The following is a 23,984-nucleotide window of genomic DNA, read 5'->3' as shown; positions in this document are numbered from 1 at the left end:
CGACGAATAGAATCAAAATTTATTTACCGCAATAGAAACTCGAGAAAGAAAAAAAAAATGTTTGCTTACCTGCGATTATTATTATTACCCAAAATACTGTGAACGGAATCGCAGAAATCAGATGTTACAACCGAATGAGAAAGGTGTAGGTACACAAGAATCCCTTAAATCGTTGAAACCTTCGTATTTAGTCAACTAAGAGTGATGTTCGAGTCGCCGAGGATAGAGTCGAAGATCCCTTTGTGCATGCCGTAAAATATCAGCCTGTAGAGTCTCTTACACACACACACACACACATGTGTGATAATCCGTTCGGACAATAGTTTGGAACATGAAAGATTCTTCGAAGATTCTTCGGACTTGAGAGATAGAAAGAGAGAGAGAGAGAGAGAGAGAGAGAGATTCTTTCGTCCTCTATAATCCTGAAGATCGGGGTAAAGGTTCACCGCATGGAAAAAAGAGGTCAATAAAAAAATCATAAATGACCGAGCGACGACGTTAAGCTTTTCCCCATCGGTTATAGCTGCGTGCTTTTCTCGAGTGCATGGATAGGTGGTCGTTATTGATGCAGGGTGCAACACTTCAGGACTGCCTGCACCTTTCTCTCCCCTATCATTCCATTCGACACTCGTAAAATAACCAATGGAAACCCACCCGAAGACCGATCGACCAACCCCAAACTCACCCTGTGCGTAAATAATACGTATATACGTAGGTATATATATATATATATGTATGTGCCGTGCACTAGATGCACACTTCCACTTGGATGGTTCCTATATCCCCGTGTCCCATGACCGCTGGGGCAATGAAACACAACATAACCGCACTCGAAAATCTATTATTCCACACTCTGGTAGCTGCTCGAACCGTTCGGTAGTTTTTCACCACCGACGAAAATCGTCACGTTGATTCTTCTTATTTTTTTACAAATCCATTCGCCAGGCGTATTTACGGGGGTTTTCTAATAAATTTTTTATTATTTTTTATTCGTCGTCTTCATTGTGAAATTTATTTAATAATTTCAAAATTTTTTTTTTTTTTTTTTTTACACCTGACAGAGAAAGTTAACGAGTAATTCAGCAAATAGTTTTGTTCGTTTTTGATAGTAGGGTAAATGTACCAGATATCGACACGGTTAGATCCAATTATTGACCCTCTTATTTTACAAAATTATTAAATTGACGGCCCAAATTGTGAATTTATCGATGACTAAGAACAATTGCTAGAGGGTTATAGACACTGAATATTTATTTTTTGGTTAGTTTATAACTGAGGATCAAACAGATACAATCCAAAAAGTCTAATAATTGGGACAAAAATATCGTGTTAGCCAGATTTAAGCAGGGGTAACTTCAGATGGCCACAGCAACGGGATTTACCATCGAAAACGAACAAAATTTTTTCCTACGTCACTTTATAACTTCCTCTGCTTTGTGTGAAAAATTTTAAATTATTAAATAAGTTTTGGCATGATGAAGGAAAAAAGAAATGATGAGAAAATAGTCACAGAGACGTGAGACTACACTATTGAGTAAAAATTTTACAACGCGACGTTCGATCTTCTCCAAAGTGAATTATTATAGAGTATTACTAATATTTTTGTACTTCATGATCATTGAAAAGCAATTATTTCGATTTTTGTGACCTTGATCAACTGTAAAAAACACTTCAGTGTCAACAGACGAATCGATTTTATAATTACCAAAAAAAAAAGTAAAATTCTACGGTTACTCATACCACAGTTTCTTCTAAATCCAACAATATCCGAAAATCATAGCGACAATACCTGGTTGACGATAATTTCCTACCACAAATTATAACGAAATAAAATTTCGTTCAGTGTACCATAAAGTGAAACACGAATTTTTTTAAGAGTATGAGTTGTGAATTTGACCTGCACTACGTTTGAAATCTCATGTAACAATTAAACTTTAACAGAGAATATAAAAAATGCTACTGGAACGTAAAAATTTCCATTTAAATACCGTCTCGAATTCTCTACGATTTAGCGTGGTCTATTATTCCGCGATCCAATTCTGTGAAAAATTTCAACAACCAGGGTAGCACCCCCTGTACGATACAGAGAGACTTGAATAAGTCGTGAGGAAAAGCTGGAGACCCGATCCAGCGGTGCATCGTTGATCAAAACGGTCTAATTCCTCCGGCGATCAACCCTGACTAGTTTATCCAGTCGCCAAGCACAGGCGAACGAGGCAAGAGAGGGATATAGAGAGAGAGAGCGAAAGAGAGAGAGAGAGAGAGAAGGAGAGAAGAATGTATTAGACCGCGTCAGCTGTACTTTATAGCCGAGGCATCAGGCTGCATCACGGTGTAGGTAATCAGTTTATGCCGCGTGTAGGATGCATCTGCTACCCCTCGAGTGCCGGGCCCTTACAGTTTCGATCCACGACCAATTTCACAATCGCTTCGCGCTGCTCCATCCTCCGCACGCCCTGCAGCACTGCCACCACCGGCGACCCCATGATTCGGAATATATCTGAATATCTCGGTTCGCAGGAAACGCCCCGAGCCTGAAAACCACCCTTGAAAAAACGCGGGATCGCTTCGAACCGTTTTCTACACAATCGCAATGTTATATGGGAAAAACCACCCCTGAAATTATCCCGATGCCCGCAAACAAGGATCTCATCTTCTTCTTTATGGGGGCCTGGAAGCCGGACAGAGAAAAATTTCGCCCGATATGGTTTCTGGAATTGCGTAAAACAGTTTTTTTAGACAATCGCAATGTTATATGGGAAAAACCACCCCTGAAATTATCCCGATGCCCGCAAACAAGGATCTCATCTTCTTCTTTATGGGAGCTTGGAAGCCGGACACACAGAAAAACCTCACGTGTTACGTTCAGCAGAAAATTTCAATGAAACACAGGCATCGTTACAACGAATGTTTGCACATTCTTAAAATTACAAGAAAACAGGGTGGGAGTAACTATTTTATTCGATTAAATAATTGTAACAGCTACATTGTTCAATAATTGCAGTATAAAAGTAGCTGGTTTGGTTTACTGTACTTTTCGCAATAGTTACTTCAAAATGTAGTAACATTGACCAGAATCAAAAAAAAAAAAAAACGCTTCGTTACAGCTACAAAACTGATGATCGTTTTCTACCCAGAACTATAATTTTCGGACAGCAAGAGAGAAACGATATTTTGATTTCACAGGTGAATTCTGTGACTTGATCAGGACTCGGGTTGGACAAAATTTATGAAGATAAGTCGAAGATGTGACTTAGAGACGAGTCGTCACTGTCCACATGGTACAAAGAAGGAATATTGAGATTCTGATCTTAAAATAGGATCTAACGGACGAACTAATATCAACGAACATATTTTTAAAAAGTGGATATCACTAAAAAAAACCAGGCTCACATTGTGTGAAAGAATGTTGATTTTATGGACAAAAAAATCAGGACACCGATAATGATATTAAAAAGTATTCAATTTAAGAGCAAAAAAAAATAAAAAATGAGGTCATGACAAGTGATTTGCACACAATTTTCGTGTGAATTGGAAGAACTTGCAAAGCTTGAGACAATTAAACAGTTTTCAAATGAGTTTAGCAACCAAATTAATAAGCATTACTCAACTCTTTTGATGTTTGAAAATACGATTAAAACAAAATTTTAGCGAATACAGAATCCGCCCTTACGTGACAATGCCACCTCGTAATGTAAGACAATCGTCTAGACGAGAATTTATTTTTTCCCCTGCTACTCTAAAACTAACATTCGTCGATATAACGAAAAGAAATGGTTGAACAGCATCTAGCCGTCACTTTTTTTTATTCTTTTATTCCAATCTCGCATAAAAGCTGAAATTTGCTACATTAGAGGTGATTATTAAATCTTCTTCGAAACTCCGGAGACCTGCACCACTAATATAAATGGGGATGAAGTTGCAATCGTGGATTAATCTCGACGTCTGACGAGGAGTTACCATAAGCTCCTGCAGGGTGACGGGTAAGGGATGGAGGGATAAACCAGACGATGTTGTCACTGGGGGATAATTTTTTGGAAAAAGTATAAAGCAATCTACAGAGGGAGAGAGAAGGAAGGACGAAAACGGGGCTTGGGATCGAGGAACGGCAGAGGGGGATGAAAGAAAATATAATTAACGATTAAGGTACGATTTTAGACCCAAGAGGAGTGTCGGAGGAGGAGGAGGAGGGAGGAGAAAACGGGGGACGTCGACGACGACGGTGGACGATGAGGATCTGAGGTCTCATGAACATTTAAGTGACGCTTCTTAATGGAAGGTGGTTCTGGTGGTGGTGGTGGTGGTGGTGGTGGTGGTGGTGGTGGTGGTGGTGGTGGTGGTGGTGGTGGTGGTGGTGGTGGTGGACTGGCTGGTTAGCAGGGTTTTGAGAGAAAAGTTGAGGACTCATAGCAGAGTTCGAGAAGCTTCTACACATGCCTCTCTTCTTACGGATCGACGGGTGTAGTGCTACTCGGTACCAACCCAGTTATATTATCCCCATTGTGCCTAACCTGAGTGTACTACCCTTATACTTTATCGCCAACAACTCCGTGCAGCATGGCTTACATTTTTAAGCAGGGTAGGTAGGTAGGTACTGCATGTTTGAGAAGTAGTGGACTATTCACAATATTGTACACCCCAAACAAAATTCGTAAGACGGTCATACTCGTCCTGCTCCTTGATACAAAGTAAGGGAAATTGTCATCCCTAACGGGTTTTTTTTACTACGCCGCTGGCCATGTATCGCGATATCGTTCTTGGCCATTTTTCACCCCGCTTCGGAGTGTCCAAAAATTGTACAAAAATTCAGGAAATCAGTTTAACATTTCTACTTGATGATCCAATAGTTTGCGTTACAACGTTTTTGGTTGTTTCGATAATCGGTGCAGGGTTCGTTAATCAACCCCTTTCAAATTTATACCAGTTTTGCCAGGAAATTTCAATCGTGGATGGTCCGAGACTTTTGACACTTTGCATTAATGATGGCTGGTGAAGTTTTCAATAGTGAAGAGAAAAAAAAAAAAAAAAACACTTCCACACTGATATTCGGTACCAAATTTTAGGTTTTTCCTTCTTTCGATACCTCGCGTTACGTCGACTAACTTCAACCTGGTAGTTTTTAAAACTTGTACCGTTACTTCGAGGGTATTTTTTTACTTCGGCTGAAATACGAAATTCGTAATAAGAGAAGACTAAAACCGTCAACAGGTACAAAAATTTGTCATATTACGTAGAAAGAATTTTCTATAACTCGGTGACTTGTACAGTTCAGCGAAACGACCCTGACCCAATCTTTTTATTCTGACAAAACAAAAATTGAACAATTCGACGTGATACAATTTGTGAATACGAGATACAATCAGTGCAACTGTTTGTTTCCGCGATAGAGAGACGGCAAGAGAGGAAAAAAAAAATGTTGAAAAAAGAAAATGAACGAAAGAAAGAAAGAAATAAAGAGAGGAAGCAAAAAGGGAGGAAATCTGCGAAACAAAGTTTCCCAAAGAGAGATATAAAGTTTTAGCGACTTCCGAGGATGGATACCTTCTATTGGCATACGGGAGTTGTTGATCAGCTTTGTGTATCTTGTATATGCCGGCCCGAAAGTTGGCATATAAATATCAATAAACGCCCGTTCAACCTTGCTATCAGTACCACTGATCCTGCAGGGCGAAGAAAAAGCTCCGTATCGAATATGAACATGAAAGTCTGTCCGATAGCGGGGTCATAACTTGGTGGACGAGAAGCCGCTGCGGTGACCCGGAGAAATTTTCCGGTATGGTGAAATTTTCTTTCAGACCGTATCGAGGATGTATGGGACGTATGGTCGGGTCAGAAATGTGGCGAATCAGAAATATAACGAAAGTAAAGTTAAACATGACAACCGAAGCCGTTCTTTTGTTGTCAACCCATTCGCTTTTTTTTTTTTTTGATTTTTTTTTTAAAGATTTTATCGAGATATCACTGCGTATGAAATAAATGTCAAGTATATGAGATAGGGGTTAAAATTTTCTGACAATTCGATTACCGCTATTTATTTTTTGTAGAATTATTCTCACATAGCGAGCAAAAACGCTAGTTTTGAAGAAAAAAAAAAAAACCGAATTTCGGAAACATGTCCAAAACATCTCATAATCGACCAAAAAGTATTTCTTTACTAGAATAAAGGCATTTTGAGGCAATATTTTTCAAAATTTCAAAGTGAACGGATTAACAACAACAGATGAATCACCTTATTTCACTGTTTTTAAGGTTCCGTACTCAAAAGAAAAATCGGAACCCTTACAGAATAACTTCGTTGTCCGTCTGTCAAGACTCATTTTTTCGGGAACAGGTAGAGGTATCATGTCGAACTTAATATTAAATACTAAGGTCTTCGGTCCCTTGAAAGTGTAAAAAATTCAAGCTTCTGAATCAATGCAATCAAAAGATACGACCATTTATGTCACATATTTTTATACTCGCAAGCTCACTCATCAAAACCTATAGGGGTACTTCCCGTTGACCTAGAACCATGAAATTTGGCGAGGAGCAAAGTCTCACAGCACAAGTAAGGGGAAAAGTCCAGAAATAGATAATTTGTAGTTATACCACATAGAAAAAAAATTCCACTCGCACTTATCCGGTTTTTTTTTTTTTTTTTTATACACTAAAATGCGTAGAGCTCGTCTGATTCTATTGTAAAGTAGATTGTTCTATCTGTACATGAATCGACCAGAAATTCTTTTTCGAATTCGTTGGTTCGCAAAAAAAAAAAAAAAAAATAAATAAATAAATATACGATATGTACAATCGTAATAATTAACAAACGTTGACCTTGTGAAGCACGTTGTTAATAATCACAATTTGACTCAAGGAATTCAGTTACGAGTAAAATCCCTTTTTGCTCATTAAAATCAGTCGAGCAATTTGGTTTTTCTGATAAATAAAAAAAAAAAAAAAAAAATACCAAAATAACGATATTTCTATGATTTAATTACAACAACGATGTGTTTAAATAGTAGAATTTCAGTTTTTTAACATTTTCTCTTCCATCGCGGTAACTTTTGTAACTGAATGTAACCAAATTGGCCTCAGTCACACAGTTGAAAACTCTGTTTCACCACTTTTTCAATCGGACTGTACAACCCGTACATCCTTAAAGCCGCAGTCGGCTCTCGACGCGCGCCGAGAATACAGAGAAAGTGTTTAATCTAGATTAGGAGACAGTAGAATCGTCGATAAGGTATTTCGAGCCTTCGAGATTCCCCGCGAGGAAACTTAGCCTCGAAGTATAGCTGCTGCCGGTGGTTTGTAGGCGGGCCAGATTAGTAGACCGGGTCAAGTTTTACCCTAGAATGGTGAATTCGGTAAAGGTGACTTGATTAAGGAGGTTTAACGTCCCCTGGAATTACTTCTGATCGCGTAATTCGGTCGACTTGAAACGCAACTCCAACTGATACCGTTATCGTGTATAAAAAGGAGGCCTTACTTAATTTTGGAAAACTTTGTAATCTGATTCGTAGAATTCTTGAATATCGAAAGTCGAAGTATTCTGGATAAGTCAAAAGGTGGAAATGTACGAATACAAATAGCCAGAATGAATCATCGTTGTACAAATTTCAGAAATATTGAGTAGCGTCATCAGCGTTCGGGTGAAAATTCGTACAAAGCCAAAACATGGAATCGTCAGAACAAACGGAAAAAGTGTAGAACGCCCAGATGTAGAATCGTTGAGAAAAAAAAAAATAAAAATTCAGAATTATAAAAAATGTAGAAATTCCGGTAAAGATGTAGAAAAATCGAAATCTAAAATCGTCAGAACGAATTTGGAAATATAGGAAATCGCATTAATTCGGGGTAAAATCTAGAATTCCAAAGTATGAAATCGGTAGAATAAACGTAGTGCCGCATAAAAAAGTATGGAAACTCTACCGATTTTGTATTTCACGTCCGTGATTTTTACCCTTCTACATTTCGAGATTCTACAAATTCGATCTCTGCATGATCTTTAGAATACGCGATATTGTGAATTTATTCAATCGTATGGCCATCCTCCATTTTGATTTTAGAATAAATGTGGAAACATACAAAAATATTAATATTCAAACGATTCTCCGCATCGGTTTCGTACATTTTTACCCTTCATCTACGTTTTAAAATTGTACAAAAAAAGATTTTCGTACGATCTTTGAACATACTGTAATGCAATTTTTCTACCACGTGGTTCTTGTGATTTTTACCCTTCCACATTTCAGGATTCTACAAATTCGGTCTTCGCATAATCTTTCGAATACGCGATATTGTGAATTCCTTCTATCGTGTGACCATCCTTCATTTTCAAATTTATAATAAATTTGGAAACATTTTCACACGATCTTTGAACACATTATGATACAATTTTCCTACCATGTGGTTATTCAATTGATTTTTCGCCAAAATATATACACAATGCGACACTTGCGATATAAAAATAAAAAAAAAAAAAAAAATGGCCAGACTTTTACGAGTATCTCTCATACAAAGAACTGTGCAGAACCAGCAACAGCCGGGGGATCCCCTAAAGACTGCTGCGTGTACCATTTTGTCCTCGGATAGCCGCATTTTTTTCCCCTCCCCCTATATTTCTTGTCTGTGTTTCTCGTTTGTTTTTTTTTTCCGTCATTTTTTTTTTTTTTCTTCATTAACTTTTTTCACAGCCCCGCGTTATTCAGCCACCTTTATCGCGTTCCCCATTATTCAGCATTGGCCGCATTGATCTCTCTCGCGGCTTGAATGAATCTAATTAAATTAATTACTGCATCGTCATCCATTAATTACCCCAGAGGGCAAACACATCGGTAGTCGCTACCCGTGCCTATAATCATTGACGCGAGGTAACAGCGATAGAAATGCACTCTAATGCCGTTAAACAACAGCACCGAGCACCGTAACCGAATTCAAAAATTTGACACGGTTCGCATACGCGTCGAATTTTCCGTCTACGCTGAACTCGACGATTTTCTGGATTGAAATAATTCTATACATCTGCATCGCGCGTTCAATTATATGTATACAGGTATACACAGCTATAAACCTCGTTCGTTTTCGCGCTTTCGATTTCAATCGTACACCCCTTCTATACGGAGTGAATTCCCACCGACTGCACGGTCTGTCTTCTGCTAAAAATTTAACGCGCGTGCGCTACAATCCGAGTGCGATTGTTTTCCAGTGTGACCAACCGTCTCTGACGAAAAAATTTTTTTCAGTTTCGAATTAAACACAAATACCACCAACAATTGTCAAAATATTTCAGGTTCACGTACATCGTGGCCGACTGTCGTCTGAATTTACGACGGTTGGTAAACGTGGCTTACAGTTGCTCTCGGATTGCAGCGCATGCGCATTAAATTTTAGCTCGTGACTAACGATGCAGTTGTTACGAACTCACTCCTTACACGTATGTTATACCCACAGACACATGGGGAATTCCATACGAACTCGACCAACGTCTGACAATTACCATGTCTGATTATTTTGGAAATTTTTTCTGCAATCGTCCAAACTCTGAAACAGCACCCTCGATTTTTTCAGATTTTTTATCAACTGTTGATTATTTATAAATATTGAAAGTGATTTTGAAAAGGACCTTTTTTAAAAGACTCAAAAAATTGTCAGGAACAGTATTTTCTATTGGCCGATTTTTTTTAGTTTCTTTCATTCAGCAGTTTCATTGTTTACAGCAGTTGAAACTTTGTTTAAACGGTTTGAAAATTCTCAGAAAATTCTCAAATTTTTAATTTTCACTTGGAACATTTCTGGAATGGTTCCATTATCGAGCAATTTTTTTAGCACATTTCAGGTTTTTTTTTTTCTGTCACCTTCGTAATGAAACCAGTCTAGAAATGTTTCAAGTAAAAAACAAAAGTTTTGCAAATTTTTTGGAAATTTTCCGACAGTTCAAAAAATGTTTCAGTCGAACAAAAAAAATTAAAAGTACCAAAAAATATGGATAAAAAATTCGCCCGTCACGGACTCAGTCTTGAGATGTTTGGGAAGAAAAATACAATTTATGAGAATATTCGAGTGTTTCAAGAATCTTCCTTTTCAAAATCACTCTCAATATTTATAAGTAATTGACAAGTTGAATGAAAAATCTGAAACAAATTCAGGGTAGCATTTGCAGAAAATTTTTTGCAACAAAATCGGAAACGATGATGATCAGACGTTGGTTGGGTCGCATAGAATTACCCATATGCAGCTTGTAGGTAGTATAGGCATATCCTGTACACTTGCACGATTTTAACCAGTTGGCACTTAAACAACTTATCAATCTGGCTGAGAGCCCACGGCGTGTATAATATCGCTCAGCTGTAATGGATATCCACGATTAAACCCGCAACATACGTTCCCGTGTATCAGGATTAGTTGAGAGAGAAGAAGGAAAACAAAAAAAAAAAACAAAAAAAAAAAAAAATTAAATAAAATAAAAAGTAGCAACAATTAATTTCTGGCACGTATGTAAAAAGGCTAAGTAAATACGAGTATCAAGTACTTTGTCTCATTAATTGAAATCTCTTCGCTGCAGTATCGAAAACTCACCTTCAAGTTTAATATATTCTCTATTGAAAACAATTCTTGGCCGATGCGAAAGTCGAGCGGAAGTCGAATTAAAACCTTTGATTGATGGGAAACATTTTTTCGTTCTCAACTGAACAGACACGATGGAGAAGAAAAGAAAAAAAAAAAACGTAGCATACTCGTGGGTCGAAAAATTTGGAAATTAAAAAAATTAGACTCAATTCTTTTTACTGAATCCACCGAACTTATTGAATAATATTTGTCGTTTTACGATGAAAAAAAAAAGAAATGAGGTGAAAATCTCAAAAAAAAATATACACATGTATATATAATCGCACCGCATCGAAATTACTTATAAAATTTCGCAAATCCAGGTCCCTGCAGGACATATCTAAAATTACGTCGGCAGTGAAAAACCAATTGTCCTGCCTCACGCGATTTCATGGATATTCGCGGATTGCCCGATGTGGGGATATATCATCGGGAGGTCTTAATTAATTCTCTCCGTACATCCACATTTTTCGTTCCTTATTCCCCCTTCGGGGGAAAGGAAACGAAATTGTAAAGGAGAGCGATGCAAAATAACATAGAAGGGAAAAAGAGATAATAATAAAAATAATAATAACAACAACAATAATAATAAGAAAATTGAAGTAAGAGTGAAAAAAGCGAGGCGATATACACGGAGGTACATATAATACGCAAATGTTTATACAAACCTATATTCACTCCCTCACATACGCATGGAGGCATATATCCTCTCCTCCCTATGGGGAATAAATTTACGTAATCCAGCTCGAAACCGGGGGTTGGAACGGGAAAACGGGAATCGGTCGATCGAGCCCGACTACTTTGAACTTCGGGTGATATCGCGCTTCCGGTTTAGTTTTGCCGCGAAAATGTTGGACTCCTTTTTCTTATCGCCTTGAATCTAGCAACGTCACCGTCAATAAATCGATTAATGTTGTGGAAAAAAAACCGTTATTTTGCAATATTGGAACTGTTTGAATTTCGTCAAACCGTAACTAAATCACATTTTGCATATTATCCTGGCTCCTTCAAAATCGTTTTCAAAAATAAGAAACTAGTGATCATTTTTTTCTCAAAACTTCGTTAAACTGGGAAAAGGAGTTATTATCAAATTTTAGTCCAGTCCAAACATAATTCGCCAATTGTTAACAAATTTCTATCGATCGACTGAAAAATTTATCTCGTCGTGTCTAAATATACGTTTGTCGACGGTAAAATAAACTCTTTTCTCGGTCTACGATCGCGTTACCAACTTCAACTTGTCGTCAGTTTTTTCCTCGCCTCTTCCGCGACGGCGTAATTTTATTTTCTTACCAATTTTCGACGACTGTTTTATCTGTATCACCGTAAAACTGCCCCCCCCCCCCCCCCCCCCCCCACCCCCCACCCTTTTGTCCGACTCTGGCGGGGTATAAACGGCGAATTTTACGACGGGTAAAAACAAGCCTCGATATCATTCCGCCCTTGCGGACATTATACCGCTGTATTATACCGTATGAATATAGTGTGTAGGTAGGATAGGTGGCGGTACTCTAGAAATGTGCCTGTTACACCGGTTGCAGCAATAGCTAACCTAGGTAGACATAAACCAAGTCACGTAATTTTTAGTGCCAATTTTTTTACGATCCTGCGTTCAGGATATCCCGGTTCCTCGACGATGTAAAGGATCGCGTGAAAGGCACGGATAGTAATGGGAGATTTCACGCTATTTTTGATGCCTAATCAGCTTGAAAGGTCCTTTAAGGGGACTTGGAGCGTTGAAAATGTCGAAAATGCACTTTTTTTCGTGAATTGATTAGAAGCAAATGGATTCCGGTACACTGAGAGAAATTTTTAGTTCCGTTTAACGCTCGGTCCTTGAATATTATCATTTTTTATCACAATCGAAAAATATAGTTCTAGGTAGAAAATGAAAATTAGTTTTCTAGCTGTTACCGGAAAGTCTAGTATCCGTTACTATTCTTTCTCATTACGATCGCTGTTGCTAGATTTTCTTGTAACCGTTGCGAAAGTTTAATGCTTGTGCAACGATAAATTGATGTTAAAGCCTTGTTTAACTAAAAAAGTAGAGTAAACCGAAAAAACTGATTTTGCGTCGCAATTACCAAAAAAGAAACGACGATAGCGCAAAATGGTTACGCGTACCTCGTTTTTCGTAATTCCAACAATATTCAAACAGTTTTTTAACGGTACCTGTTTTACAGAATTTTTCTAGTTACTGTAATAAATGAAATTTTTCTCAGTGTAAGAAAAAAATCCTTTCGCACGATGTTTATTAATGGTTTGAAAAGTATAGAACAAATTTCATCGATCCCATAAAATTCATAATATTGTCGGAATGTGGGGTCAAAGGTTGAATAATTTTACGTTTTTTTTTTTTCATACCTATGCTTCGTTTTGCAACGATATTTTGAGTTCTATCGAACCGATTTCGGTCAAGTCTTACCAGAATGCTCCTAGAACTTTTAGTTTTAGGGCCATACTCGGAGGCAAAAGCAAAATTGAATCAAATTCGACCGTTTTTGTAAAAACATCGATTTTTCATTGGAATTCGACGCTTTTTTGCTCAATATTTAAGAAACCAAAGTTTTCCCAGCAACTTCAGATCATAGCCCGAAAATCAACGTGCGTAATAAAGATGCTGTCCAAATTCCAAGTCGATCGGAAGTTTCGTTTCCAAGAAATCGTGCAAAATTGCTGAAACAAAATGAAATAGCGGAAAAATGCTCTCAAAATTTTGAATGCCGTTTCGTTTCGATTCCCAGTACTTATAACGATTGATAGTTCCCTGCGCTGTAATTCGAAGTTTCCAGTGCCTAATTCGGTCTAATAATTCAATTTTTCAATAATTGAAACTCCAAAATATCCAGAAAGTATTCCACGTTCGGAAAAAAAACAGGATTTTCCAACGCTTTGGTCCCCTTCAGAAAACATTCGATAATTGTATACGGATTCAGCTTTGACCGCATATTTTTATTGATAATCTAACAATTTCGAAGCGCAAGTGGAAGATGGTCCTGAACCTTACTCAAATCTGTTCAGTTTATTCAGAATCAATTTTATCACGCTTGTCGCATAACTTTTAAGGGTAGTTATTAACCCAAGAACAAGAAGGCTACCTCTGACAGAAAAAAGAAAAAAGAAAAGAGTATAAAAACTATTTCCCTAATTTGAAACGGTCTAATAAAGCCGCGTAATAATGAATTTGTCCTGTTTATTTCCATCCCCTTATCTGCCAACGCTAAAAGCCTGAGGATATTCTCTTTTTCCGCATCGGAGGAAGTAAGAGAGGAAGAAAAATCCTACCGTTTGTTGTCGCTTCTGCGGGAATATTATGCAGGTAGCATAAACGTGAACGAAACAACCGCGATGTTGTTTTCTGGAAAAGCAAAAGGTGCAGCTGAGGGAAAGAGATGGTCAATGTTTATTTTTGCCGCATCTTGACTCGCGTTGCATCGCATCGCCTCTGGGGCCAAGCTCCCTGCACATCCGGTCTGACAACAAGGAACTTCCTCCTCTTCCGACTTGCGGTTGGACTCATTTTTGCATCCAAAGAGACCGGCGAAATGTCTAAGTGTGTATTTATACTCGCCTATCGGACGGCTTACAACGGTCTTAAAGACTCTCGAGGCTCCACCGGAGTCTCGAGATAAGAAATGCGCCTCCATCATCCGAGCCAAGCTCCTCAAGACTCGGACAAAAAACATCACGCGATAACCGCGAGAGCGTTTTCGGTATGCGAAGAGGAAAAACGAACGGCGGACAAGAAAGTGGAGGAAAAATTGAAGCGTATAACCGATGGACGATCGCCTCTATACCGGGCTCAAGAAACTATTAATCTCCATATCTTGAGTAAAAAAAAAAAAATTAGGTTCGGAAATCGAAGCTACGATTACGTACTTTTTATTATATACTAAATGTCTAGCCGATTTTTTTCTAAAAAATCTTCAATCGTATCTTCGCAGGGAAATGAACTGACGGTAAATCAAATACGAATTCTCTCCAAGAGCTTGCAGATTGATCAGAAATCGATACTGTTTATTCACTTTATTACAAGGTAAAAGTCGCGAATTGAGTTATTGAGTTTCCTTTCTTTTTTGTTTTTTGACAGTTTTTTAAATAAATCGTTCTGAGGAGGGCCCATATCCGGGTCGAAACGTTAACTAAAATTACGTTTTCTTAATTGACCGATCACCAAGACTCTATAATATATTACATACGAGGTCGAGAATTCTTATTCATCAGGTTATCATCGAATGATTGTGCTGCCAAGCTACGAGGATCTCTTTGAATATTCATAAATAGAAAACATTGGAATTAGGTGAACGAAAGTTTGGATATCGATAATAATTTGGTTCGAATCGGTTCGAAATGGTTGCAAGTTTAGTTACAGATTATTTCGATTTCATTCTACTGAACAGCTCATTTTGTTGAGAAGAATATTTTCTACAAATTGATGAAACAATTTTTTTTTATTGTTATTGGCATGAATATTTCATCTTGGATGGTTGCACGGACGTTTATCGTAATCAATGAATACCAATATTGAATCGACTATTAAAAAAGCAGAAGAAAATGGAGTGAATTCATTTCTGGGGAATATTTTTCGGTACAAAATGAGCCATCATAAAGTGAAATCGAACGATTCTACTCACTGCTTAACCCTAATTGGTCACTTGGGGTAAATATTACTCCACATATTTTTTTTCTTTTAGTACCTCAACGTTCCCCATGCTTTACAATATTTAAACAATCAATTTTGGTTAGGAAAACTGATCATTAAACAATAACTAGATATTATTTCATAGATTTTTAGACGTCATTGTTGCACTTTTTTAAAGCTGGGGAGAATTTCACCCTGTATAAACGTTGTGCGATTCTACTGAAGTATAACCAATTGGGGTTAACCATTGTAAAGCGTTTGAAAATAAAGCATCAAAATATAATAAGCTACTATGTTCAGAATTTCACTATTTTCAATGTTTTGTGTTTTTCAAGATATCTTGGGAGTAGAATAACGGGATGAGAAGTAAAAATACAATTGATGACAAGTATCGATGTTCGGTAAAACAACATCCTTGAACATTATTTCGTCAGGACAAACAACAACGAATGGAAGAAAAGCAGGAAAATCCAAGTTGCGCAAGTGAGGAGGTTGAAGTTAGTAGTAACGTTACCCTAACGATGCAAGTTTAGAAAAAATCGTTACTTCGATTCTTAGGATTGTCTGAAATTCATTTGGTAAGTAGTAACGAAGAAAACATGTACATATTTGAAAGAACTCAACTCCTCTAAAGTAGTTGTTAAATTCTACAACAACAATTTTTTCCATCATGTTTCGTTGTGCCAACGTTGCTACAGCAAGTGACTAATCTCCATGTCGAAAATTCATACAATCCGCAAAGCGAACCGCAGACAAACCCTGATATTTAGTGGGTCGGTTTACGTTGGTGCTGGTGGTGGTGGTGGTGGGATATGGCACACGTGCGAATGATAGAACGTGACTTACATTGGATTGGTGGAGTTCCAGTATATGTCCGGAAGCCGGGAACAGGTTGCTTCCCGAGGGAAGGCCTCCATCACTGCTAGGAGTAGCAGGAACAGAATGAACCAGGGCATAATATCGAGCTGAATCTTGAGGCCGTCTATTTAACACCAGGAAAAAAGACACTAGTATCACTGCAGCGGCCACCTGAAAAAAGCAAAATACCACGTGTCTCGTTAGTTGCGAAATCGGGGTGCACGGCTTCCGGAATAGATTTTTCCGGTTCAAAAATGCGGTTACAAAATCAGGATAAAACACAGAAGGAAATCGATTCTCCCCCCCCCCCCCCCCCCCCCACCCCCTACTTTTTGGTTTCTCTAGGCGCACGAAGTAGGCGCACAAACCGGAAGCTGGATGTCGGTAATTTATTATTCAGGAGGATCGAGGGGTTGGAGTGTGGAGCGCATGAAATTCCGATGTAATTTTCCTCGGAAAAACAACAGTTTGACGAGGGGTTTAAAGAATTTCCGTTTCCTTAGTTCGCTGTCCCTCTTTTCCCACTTCCTCCAGAAGCTACAACCGACCCTCTTTTTCATCCCCAACCCATTTCTCTCAATCTCTCCTTCTCTATTTTTTCTCTCCGAGTCTCGATAAGGGCGTTAAAAAGATCGCGAGTAGATCCTGCGCGGTGTGTTTTCATACGTGTATAACGGTTTAAGGCAGGCAGGCAGGCGACTCCTGCACACGTGTCTCTTCTCTGCGTAATATCTGACGGGCGTGGCAATTTCCGGCTGCAATTTGTGTTGGTAAATCGTTTTGCTCTGCCAAGTGGTGGATTGCTTTTAGGATATAGCGGAGCCCGGCTATTGTAAGACTTACTGCACCACGGTAGCCAGAGAGAGAGAGCGAGAGAGAGAGAAGAGAGGAGTGTTTCAACCCAGAGATGCGTACAGAATCCTGGAGGACCAGAAAAATACCGGCGCACTTCTTACCCCCTCGGTCTTTCTCTTTTAATTTCTCCCTCTTTCTATCGTCGTGCATCGCAGCGGATCGGAATATAATTTTAAAACGCTTATTTATCTATTTCTTATGCAACGAGTCTGGGTACTCCGGCATTACCGACCCCCTTGTTGCACAACCACCGACATTATTTTCCCTGATATACGCCACGGCACAAATATCCGCATCGTAATACACTGTGTAGCGAACGTTTTACTAGCGTGGAAGATGGACCTGCGAGAAGGCAGAGCTGAAGATGTTGTATAGATTTGTTTTTTTTTTTCTTTTTTTACCGTAGAAGAAGAATAATTCATCGTCGATTAGGAACGAATCCTTATAGGTACTCGATGTTTCCTCTTCTCTTCGCGATCTTGATCCTCTTTACAAGCGTTGAATCATTCAATCCGTATAATGTAAATGTAACTTTGCAATTGAATAATTAGTTTTTTTGCAACACCTGCATGGAAAGTCCATTTTTATGCACCATTTACAAGCACCGAAAGTAGTCTTTTATACACATGTGCGGGAAAAACTTTCGCGCATTGCTAGCGGTGTGAGAAAAAAACCTTCGCACATTTCCGGCGGTATAAGATAAACCTTAGCACATCGCTAGCGGTGTGCGAAAAAGACGGTCGCGCTTTTATCCACAGTTGCGCATTTCGCAAACAGCTGCACTAGCGCCACCGACGGAATAGTTTGTCACTCTTTGCCGTGCTCGGCATCGTCACTGAACAGACATCGTGCCGTGGTTTCGTGTAAAAATAATCGTGTATGTCGGACTTTCCATTACAGGTGTAGCAAAAAATATGCAATGCCTATCTCGCGTGAATGCGCCACACTCGCCCTTCAACTCGTCTCCGGGCTTGTGCTGCGCCTTCACGCTTGTGCGGGCATTGCCACCTTCGCGCACTAGTATAGAAAAACACTATTACTGCATGTTACAGAGGATGGGGCCGTCTGAAACCATTGAACAATAACACGAGGTAGAAGCTATAGTAAGGATACATTTTTAGAAAAAAAGTAGAAAAACGATACTGTTTTGAAACCTAAGAAAGACTTTGATGGAGTCCAGACACGCATCGTTGCAACAACGTCACCAACATCAACCCTTGAACAAAAATGGAAGCCTGCAACATGTTGTCACGATGCGTTTCGAAGGATCGGATCAAATCCAGGTCAATAATTTCGAACCTTTGACTGAGATGGTGGAGGAGAAAAAATCGTTAAACAGAGAACGTTTGACAAGGACGTAAAAAATTCTATTTTCGAGAAAAGAATTGACCCACCCATATATTGTTCAGGTCAGAGAACGAAAGGCAGAGTGAATCTGTTTGAGCGAAATCCCATTAAACACAGGGAAAACCAGGACGGGGAAATCCAGCAAGCAATCTTGTCAGTACCACGTCTCATGAAACCCTCCCATGGTGTGTGTAGACATGACGGTATACACACGTCACTGTTCTTTGCACAAGGGGATGGATGAAGGTATATTACAGATACACCTTGTTTACATGATGTACAACGTACAACGTATTTACAAACGAGCACTGAACGTGTTTCTTCTATTGTGCCCGATGTGATTCAGACCTACGCGCCGAGGCACAATTGACCTGGACTGATTTTGATTCCAGAAAAGAAGAGGGGTTGAAGTGTTTCGCGAAAATTTCAACTTCTCGGACTGCTCAGAATAAAAATTCACACGATTTTAAGCCTCGACGTGTTCCAAATGAAATAGAGACGGTTCAATTCGCTGGGATAAGCGATTGAATTGATCATTTTCTGTCTGTTTTGCATAGGTTGATGCAATTATATCAATAGGTTGGATAGTTATCACGAAACGTCAAAAATATCTTCACACTCTCAGACGTGAACTCTGATCATTCGATTATCACTTTTACTTGAGATCTATCAAGTATGAATGGGGACCTTTGATTTAAAGCTTGCGGTTCGAGAGGACCAGGACAGCTACTTTCAAAAATTTCACACGGTCCGAAACCGATTTATCTCTCGATCAAAGTTCATTTCACACCGAAATAATGTGTGGAAGAAGAAATTTGTGTCGAAAGGAATTTTTCACGCCGATGCAGATGACCCATTTCATCCTTTCGACACCTCGTATCCTTTAATGAATCATTCTTGATGGTTTGAACGTAGAATTTCGAAAACAAAAAATAATACCAGTGGTTACGATCAATTAAGCTAATTGAAAAAAATCACTAACCTTTAAATAACTGGGTCGAAAGAAACATTTTTTTGCTCTCTTGATTTCCTTCATTTGAACGATGAGAAGGATACGAGGCATCGAAACTATGGAGTTGAGGAAAAAGTCGATTTTGGACAGCGTCATGTTTTTTTTTTTATTCGTGACTCAACCATGAAGTTGAATTTTTTTTATCTTAAAAGCGGGACAGAAGTGGCATATTTTTCCCTAAAACGCATTTGCGGGAAATAGGAGGCCAATTTAAAAGTAACAAATTTTCAAATAAATATTGCGGCTAGAGTTGAATCGGTAATAAAGTCCATTATGTAACACGGGAATAAAGGTCGACTTTATTCCCTTGTTACATAATGTACTACTAAAGCAGCTGTACCAGTCCCTTCAAGATTTTTGAGTAGCAGAAAAAGATCGAAATAACAAGCGAGGTTTACTCAGTCGGCTAACCCTATCTATCCGAGTCGCTAAATACCCCATCACCATTGACGGTTAGAGGGAGTAGCCTCAGGGATCTATAGTAGCAGTAGTGTAGTAGTAGTAATAGTAGCAGTAGTAGTAGGATAGTAGTTATTTAAAATGGAAAGACTCGCGGAAACACTCTGCGCCTGGGGCTGACTTGTCTTCTGGTGGTAGTTGCTGACTTTGCAGAGACACCGCAAGCTCAGCAGCTAAACTTCCACGGGGTGAGGACCAGAGGAAGGCAGAAAGAGGAGAAGGACTCGGAGGAGGAGGAGGAGGAGGAGGAGGAGGAGGAGGAGGAGGAGGAGGAGGAGGAGGAGGAGGAGGAGGAGGAGGAGGAGGAGGAGGAGGAGGAGGAGGAGGAGGAGGAGGAGGATGTAAAGCAAAGTGACCATGATACAGTTAGACTTGCGGAAACTAATATCGCTGTCGTTTTATATATATATATATATATATATATATATATATATATATATATATAGAATCACGATCAGGGTTAAGTTTGCTGATAAACCGAGACTAGACGAGTCGTCGTTTATTGTCCGTTAATTCTCTCCATCCGACCCCCCCCCCCCCCCCCCCCCCCAGAGTAAAACTTTTTCTCACTAGGTTCTTTCCCTCGCTGTACCAACTCTTGTTTTCGATGTTGTATACTTTTCCTACCGCTTCGTGATTTCTGCCGAACAAGGCAACGAAAATAAACCAGTTTGCAAGGTACTTGAGGTATGAAGTGTGACGGTACGAAAATTGCAATTTTTGAGACCATAATATCGTTCAACTCAAAGAAAAAGTGTGTCCCGGACGCGGAAGGCTGAGGGAGTGATATTAACTGACTGATCTTCATCCCCCCCCCCCCCCGAAATGTTTCATCTTCATAACACGTTATATGTATTATACATATCCATATACGTATATAAGGCGAAGCAGAGGAGGAAGAGACTTGAGGTTCCTGAGCCCCTTAGAGGCGGGTGTGTGGCTATATTCGAAATTCAAAAATCTGTACAAAATCCGTTGACGGAGGCGCGTATTATGCGCATATATGTATATATGTCTATGTATATATATATATATATATATAAAGGGAAAGAGAGAGAAAGAGAGAGAGAGAGAGAGAGAGAGAGAGAGAGAGAGAGAGAGACGTAGAGAGAACGGTGAAATAAAATTCCGCCTTAAGGCTCTCGGGTAGACGTGCAAGAAAAATACGAGAAAAAATAGAATCGTTGACAAAAAAAAAAAAAAAAAAATGAAAATAAATAAATAAGTAAAAGTAAAAAAATAGGAAAACAAAGGACGGGAAGAACGAGACAAAAGTAAATAAACAAAAACACACCGCGAGTGAAACGACTACGGGATGTAACAACGGAGTGTGTGGTATAAGGTGGGCATATATACCTTATACCTAACCACCTATACCCTATCCTATCCTACCTACTTTGCTCTTCTCTCTTAAGAGGATAAGACTGCTTAAGATCTAAACGACCGTTCACCGAAATATCCGACCGGCGCTCTCGGGCTCTCCGAAACGCATTTACGCACACGTGTATGTATGCACAAAGGTAGAGGAGTGAATGTGTGACCTGTGTGTATATGTATATATACATAAATATACGTCCAGATAAAGAAAATAAACGTCGTCGGTCGGTCGGTCCGTTAATGTTTACTGTCGGTTAAACCCTTATATTCAAAAATACTGGGTGTTTTTCAACACGGGGTTTGAAACTCGCCGTTTAGATTCATCGAACGTAAATCGTCGTTACTCTTGAGAGCACAGATTATACTTTTACCATTTCAACAGGTATCCACATTACACACATCGATCCAGGCACTAAACTTCCGCCGTCGAGAGAGATTACAAGACTGTTCGTTTTTCTTTCTTCGCCGTACGGTATCCTTTGACATCGTTTTTTTTTTTTTCTTTTCTTTTTTATCCCTTCGATTCACCGTACGTCTAATATTTATTACAACTATAGTATACTTGGATGGTCATATTTTAAAACCACAAAATCGAGTAATTCCAATTTTTCTCGTCGAAATAAAAGAAGAAGCGACTACCGCGATGACTGATCAAAAATCGTACAAAAGCAGCCTTTCTCTGTCGTTAACGAGTTCGCAGAGATTAAGAATAAAACAAAAATAAAAAAAAACCGTGAAACGGTTGTATTTCAGCGTTTTTACGATAGTTCGTGGAATATATCTCAGAGGGAGAAGAATGATCGTTTCCGTTTCAGATATATAAATCGAATTGGTGTGTGTACTTACTTTTTGGAAAGTGACCAGGAAGTCGGTATATCCGCACTTTAGTATTAAGCACTCTGTAGAACAATCACGTGTTTTTTTAATTAGGTATGATATTATTATTATTATTATTATTATTATTATTATTATTATTATTATTATTATTATTATTATTATTATTGATACTTTTCAATTTATCGTGTTTAATATTTCAATCGCGTAATCGCACGTTTCCTTCTTTCTTTCTTTTTTTTTTCAAATTTATATTCAAACTTTTGCCTCCTTCTCTTTTATTTTATTTTCCTTACTTTTCTTTTTATCACTTATCACCTGAAACGCTTCGCGTTTATCCCGTGAGATCGAACCTCTGCAGCAGCTGCAGGGTGGGTTTTAAAAATTTACCCACCGTTTATCCCACGCCACACGAAGACCGATGAATATCCGCACGTGCTGCTTTCGTTGCGTGCCACGTGAATAAAAATAAAATAAATAAAAACCAATTTCCCGACTGATACTCGCTCGAGGATTATATATATATATATATATATATATATATATATGTATGTATATATAACTATAGTTTTATATATACATATATGTATATATATTTATATTCGTACAATGTATATACGTCTCTACGGAAATATCTGCATGTATAAATATTGCAGAGAGAGAGATAGATGGAGAGAGCGAAAGAGAGAGAAAGAGAGAGGGGGAGTTTTTCTCCGATGCGTATAAATGATAACGGATGGAAATTTGTATTCCGAAATAAACGAACTGCAGGCTGCTATACAAGCTTCGTTGAAATCGTTTTTGAATAAGCTTGCATGTGTTTTACCAAATTTCGTATATGGATATCTATGCCGGAATGTAATATTCCGTTTTTCACAGTCCCTCGGGAAAGTTTCAAGACGTGAAATTGTGGAAAAAAAATTATAACAGCGCAGCGTTTTTCCACAGCTAATTTGAAAAATGAAACGTTCAATTCTGTGCGTTCGTAATTTTTTTTTTTTTTTTTTCTCTTCTTTCTCTTACCTCGATGATTTCACCGAGGTTTGCAGAGCTTTTTTTGATTAATTGCGTTTTTAGTCAGAAGCACAAACTTCGTTACACGCTTATATACCGTTTTTTCGTACTTATACCTACGTCCACGAGTTTTAAACGGTGATTATTAAGCGGCAGCGTCAACTTATGATAACGTCGAATCGGTCAGAAAACGATTTTGATTGCAACACATTCGCACAAACACTAAGTTTCGTAGGCATTCAGGGCGATGTTTATCGTATTACCGAAGTGGCCAAACTACCTGTATGCTTGATAAACATACAAGAAACACGCGCGCACACACACGTATATATTTCGGTGTATAATAATGTATATACGGTTTATAGGGTCACACAATTGGGATTATCATTTGAACAACACTTTTATTATCGTATATTATATAAACTATTAGATTATATTATACGTTATTTTATACCATATGTATACAATATTACGTTAAAGTTGGGTGTTTAGAATTATACGTATGTGGGTGTTTATTATTCAAACTTCACAGTGTTACAACGTTGTTTTGGTTTTCTTTCTTCTCGTTCTCTTTCTCTTCTAATCACGTTTCGTTTTTTTTTTTTTTTTTTTAATCCTTATTTTTGTTTTTCACGATATCTCCAACCACACTAATTCCGTTCCTCCGGGATCTGCAGCGATTGAAGATTCCAGGTTTACCGTGCAGCCGGATGTATTCGTTATAGTACGAGACGTTGTACAGGCCGACTCAACGGGTCCCGAACATTAACAATCATCAGGACCTATCGACGAGAGAGAGGAAGAGAGTAGAGATAAAAAACAAACAAACTCTTCTTTAAATAAGGATACACAAAAAGCAAAACTAACTTGGGCAGCCTTGGAGCTCGCAGCCAGAGAAATATGAACACAGATTCTGCACTCGTGTATAATATTATTAACCGTAAAACTTGTGCCACACGATTTTTATTACGGAATGATATAATTATTATATAATCATTA

General features: G+C 38.5%; 1 protein-coding gene across 2 annotated transcripts in view; it reads right to left on the bottom strand.

Annotated features, from left to right (window-relative positions):
• LOC107218562 (ephrin-A5) overlaps positions 1-23,722 on the bottom strand; it is a 440,911-nt gene extending 417,189 nt beyond the window's left edge. Inside the window, exons 1-4 of one of the 2 annotated variants that reach the window (XM_046740063.1) lie at positions 22,995-23,722; positions 22,268-22,409; positions 21,984-22,036; positions 16,076-16,258 (exon numbers count right to left, since the gene is read on the bottom strand). In XM_046740063.1, the coding sequence (XP_046596019.1) occupies positions 16,076-16,185 (110 nt within the window). In that variant the 5' untranslated portion in view covers positions 16,186-16,258; positions 21,984-22,036; positions 22,268-22,409; positions 22,995-23,722. Of the gene's footprint in view, positions 1-16,075; positions 16,259-21,983; positions 22,125-22,267; positions 22,410-22,994 lie in introns of those variants that run through there. The other variant, XM_046740062.1, reaches the window with a different exon arrangement.
• Between the last annotated feature and the right edge of the window lie 262 nt (positions 23,723-23,984).

The sequence above is a fragment of the Neodiprion lecontei genome, chromosome 5 (genome assembly GCF_021901455.1).
Source record: "Neodiprion lecontei isolate iyNeoLeco1 chromosome 5, iyNeoLeco1.1, whole genome shotgun sequence".
Lineage (NCBI taxonomy): Eukaryota > Metazoa > Arthropoda > Insecta > Hymenoptera > Diprionidae > Neodiprion > Neodiprion lecontei.
Note: the sequence above shows the minus strand (reverse complement) of the source record. Positions and strands in the feature narration are given on the sequence as shown.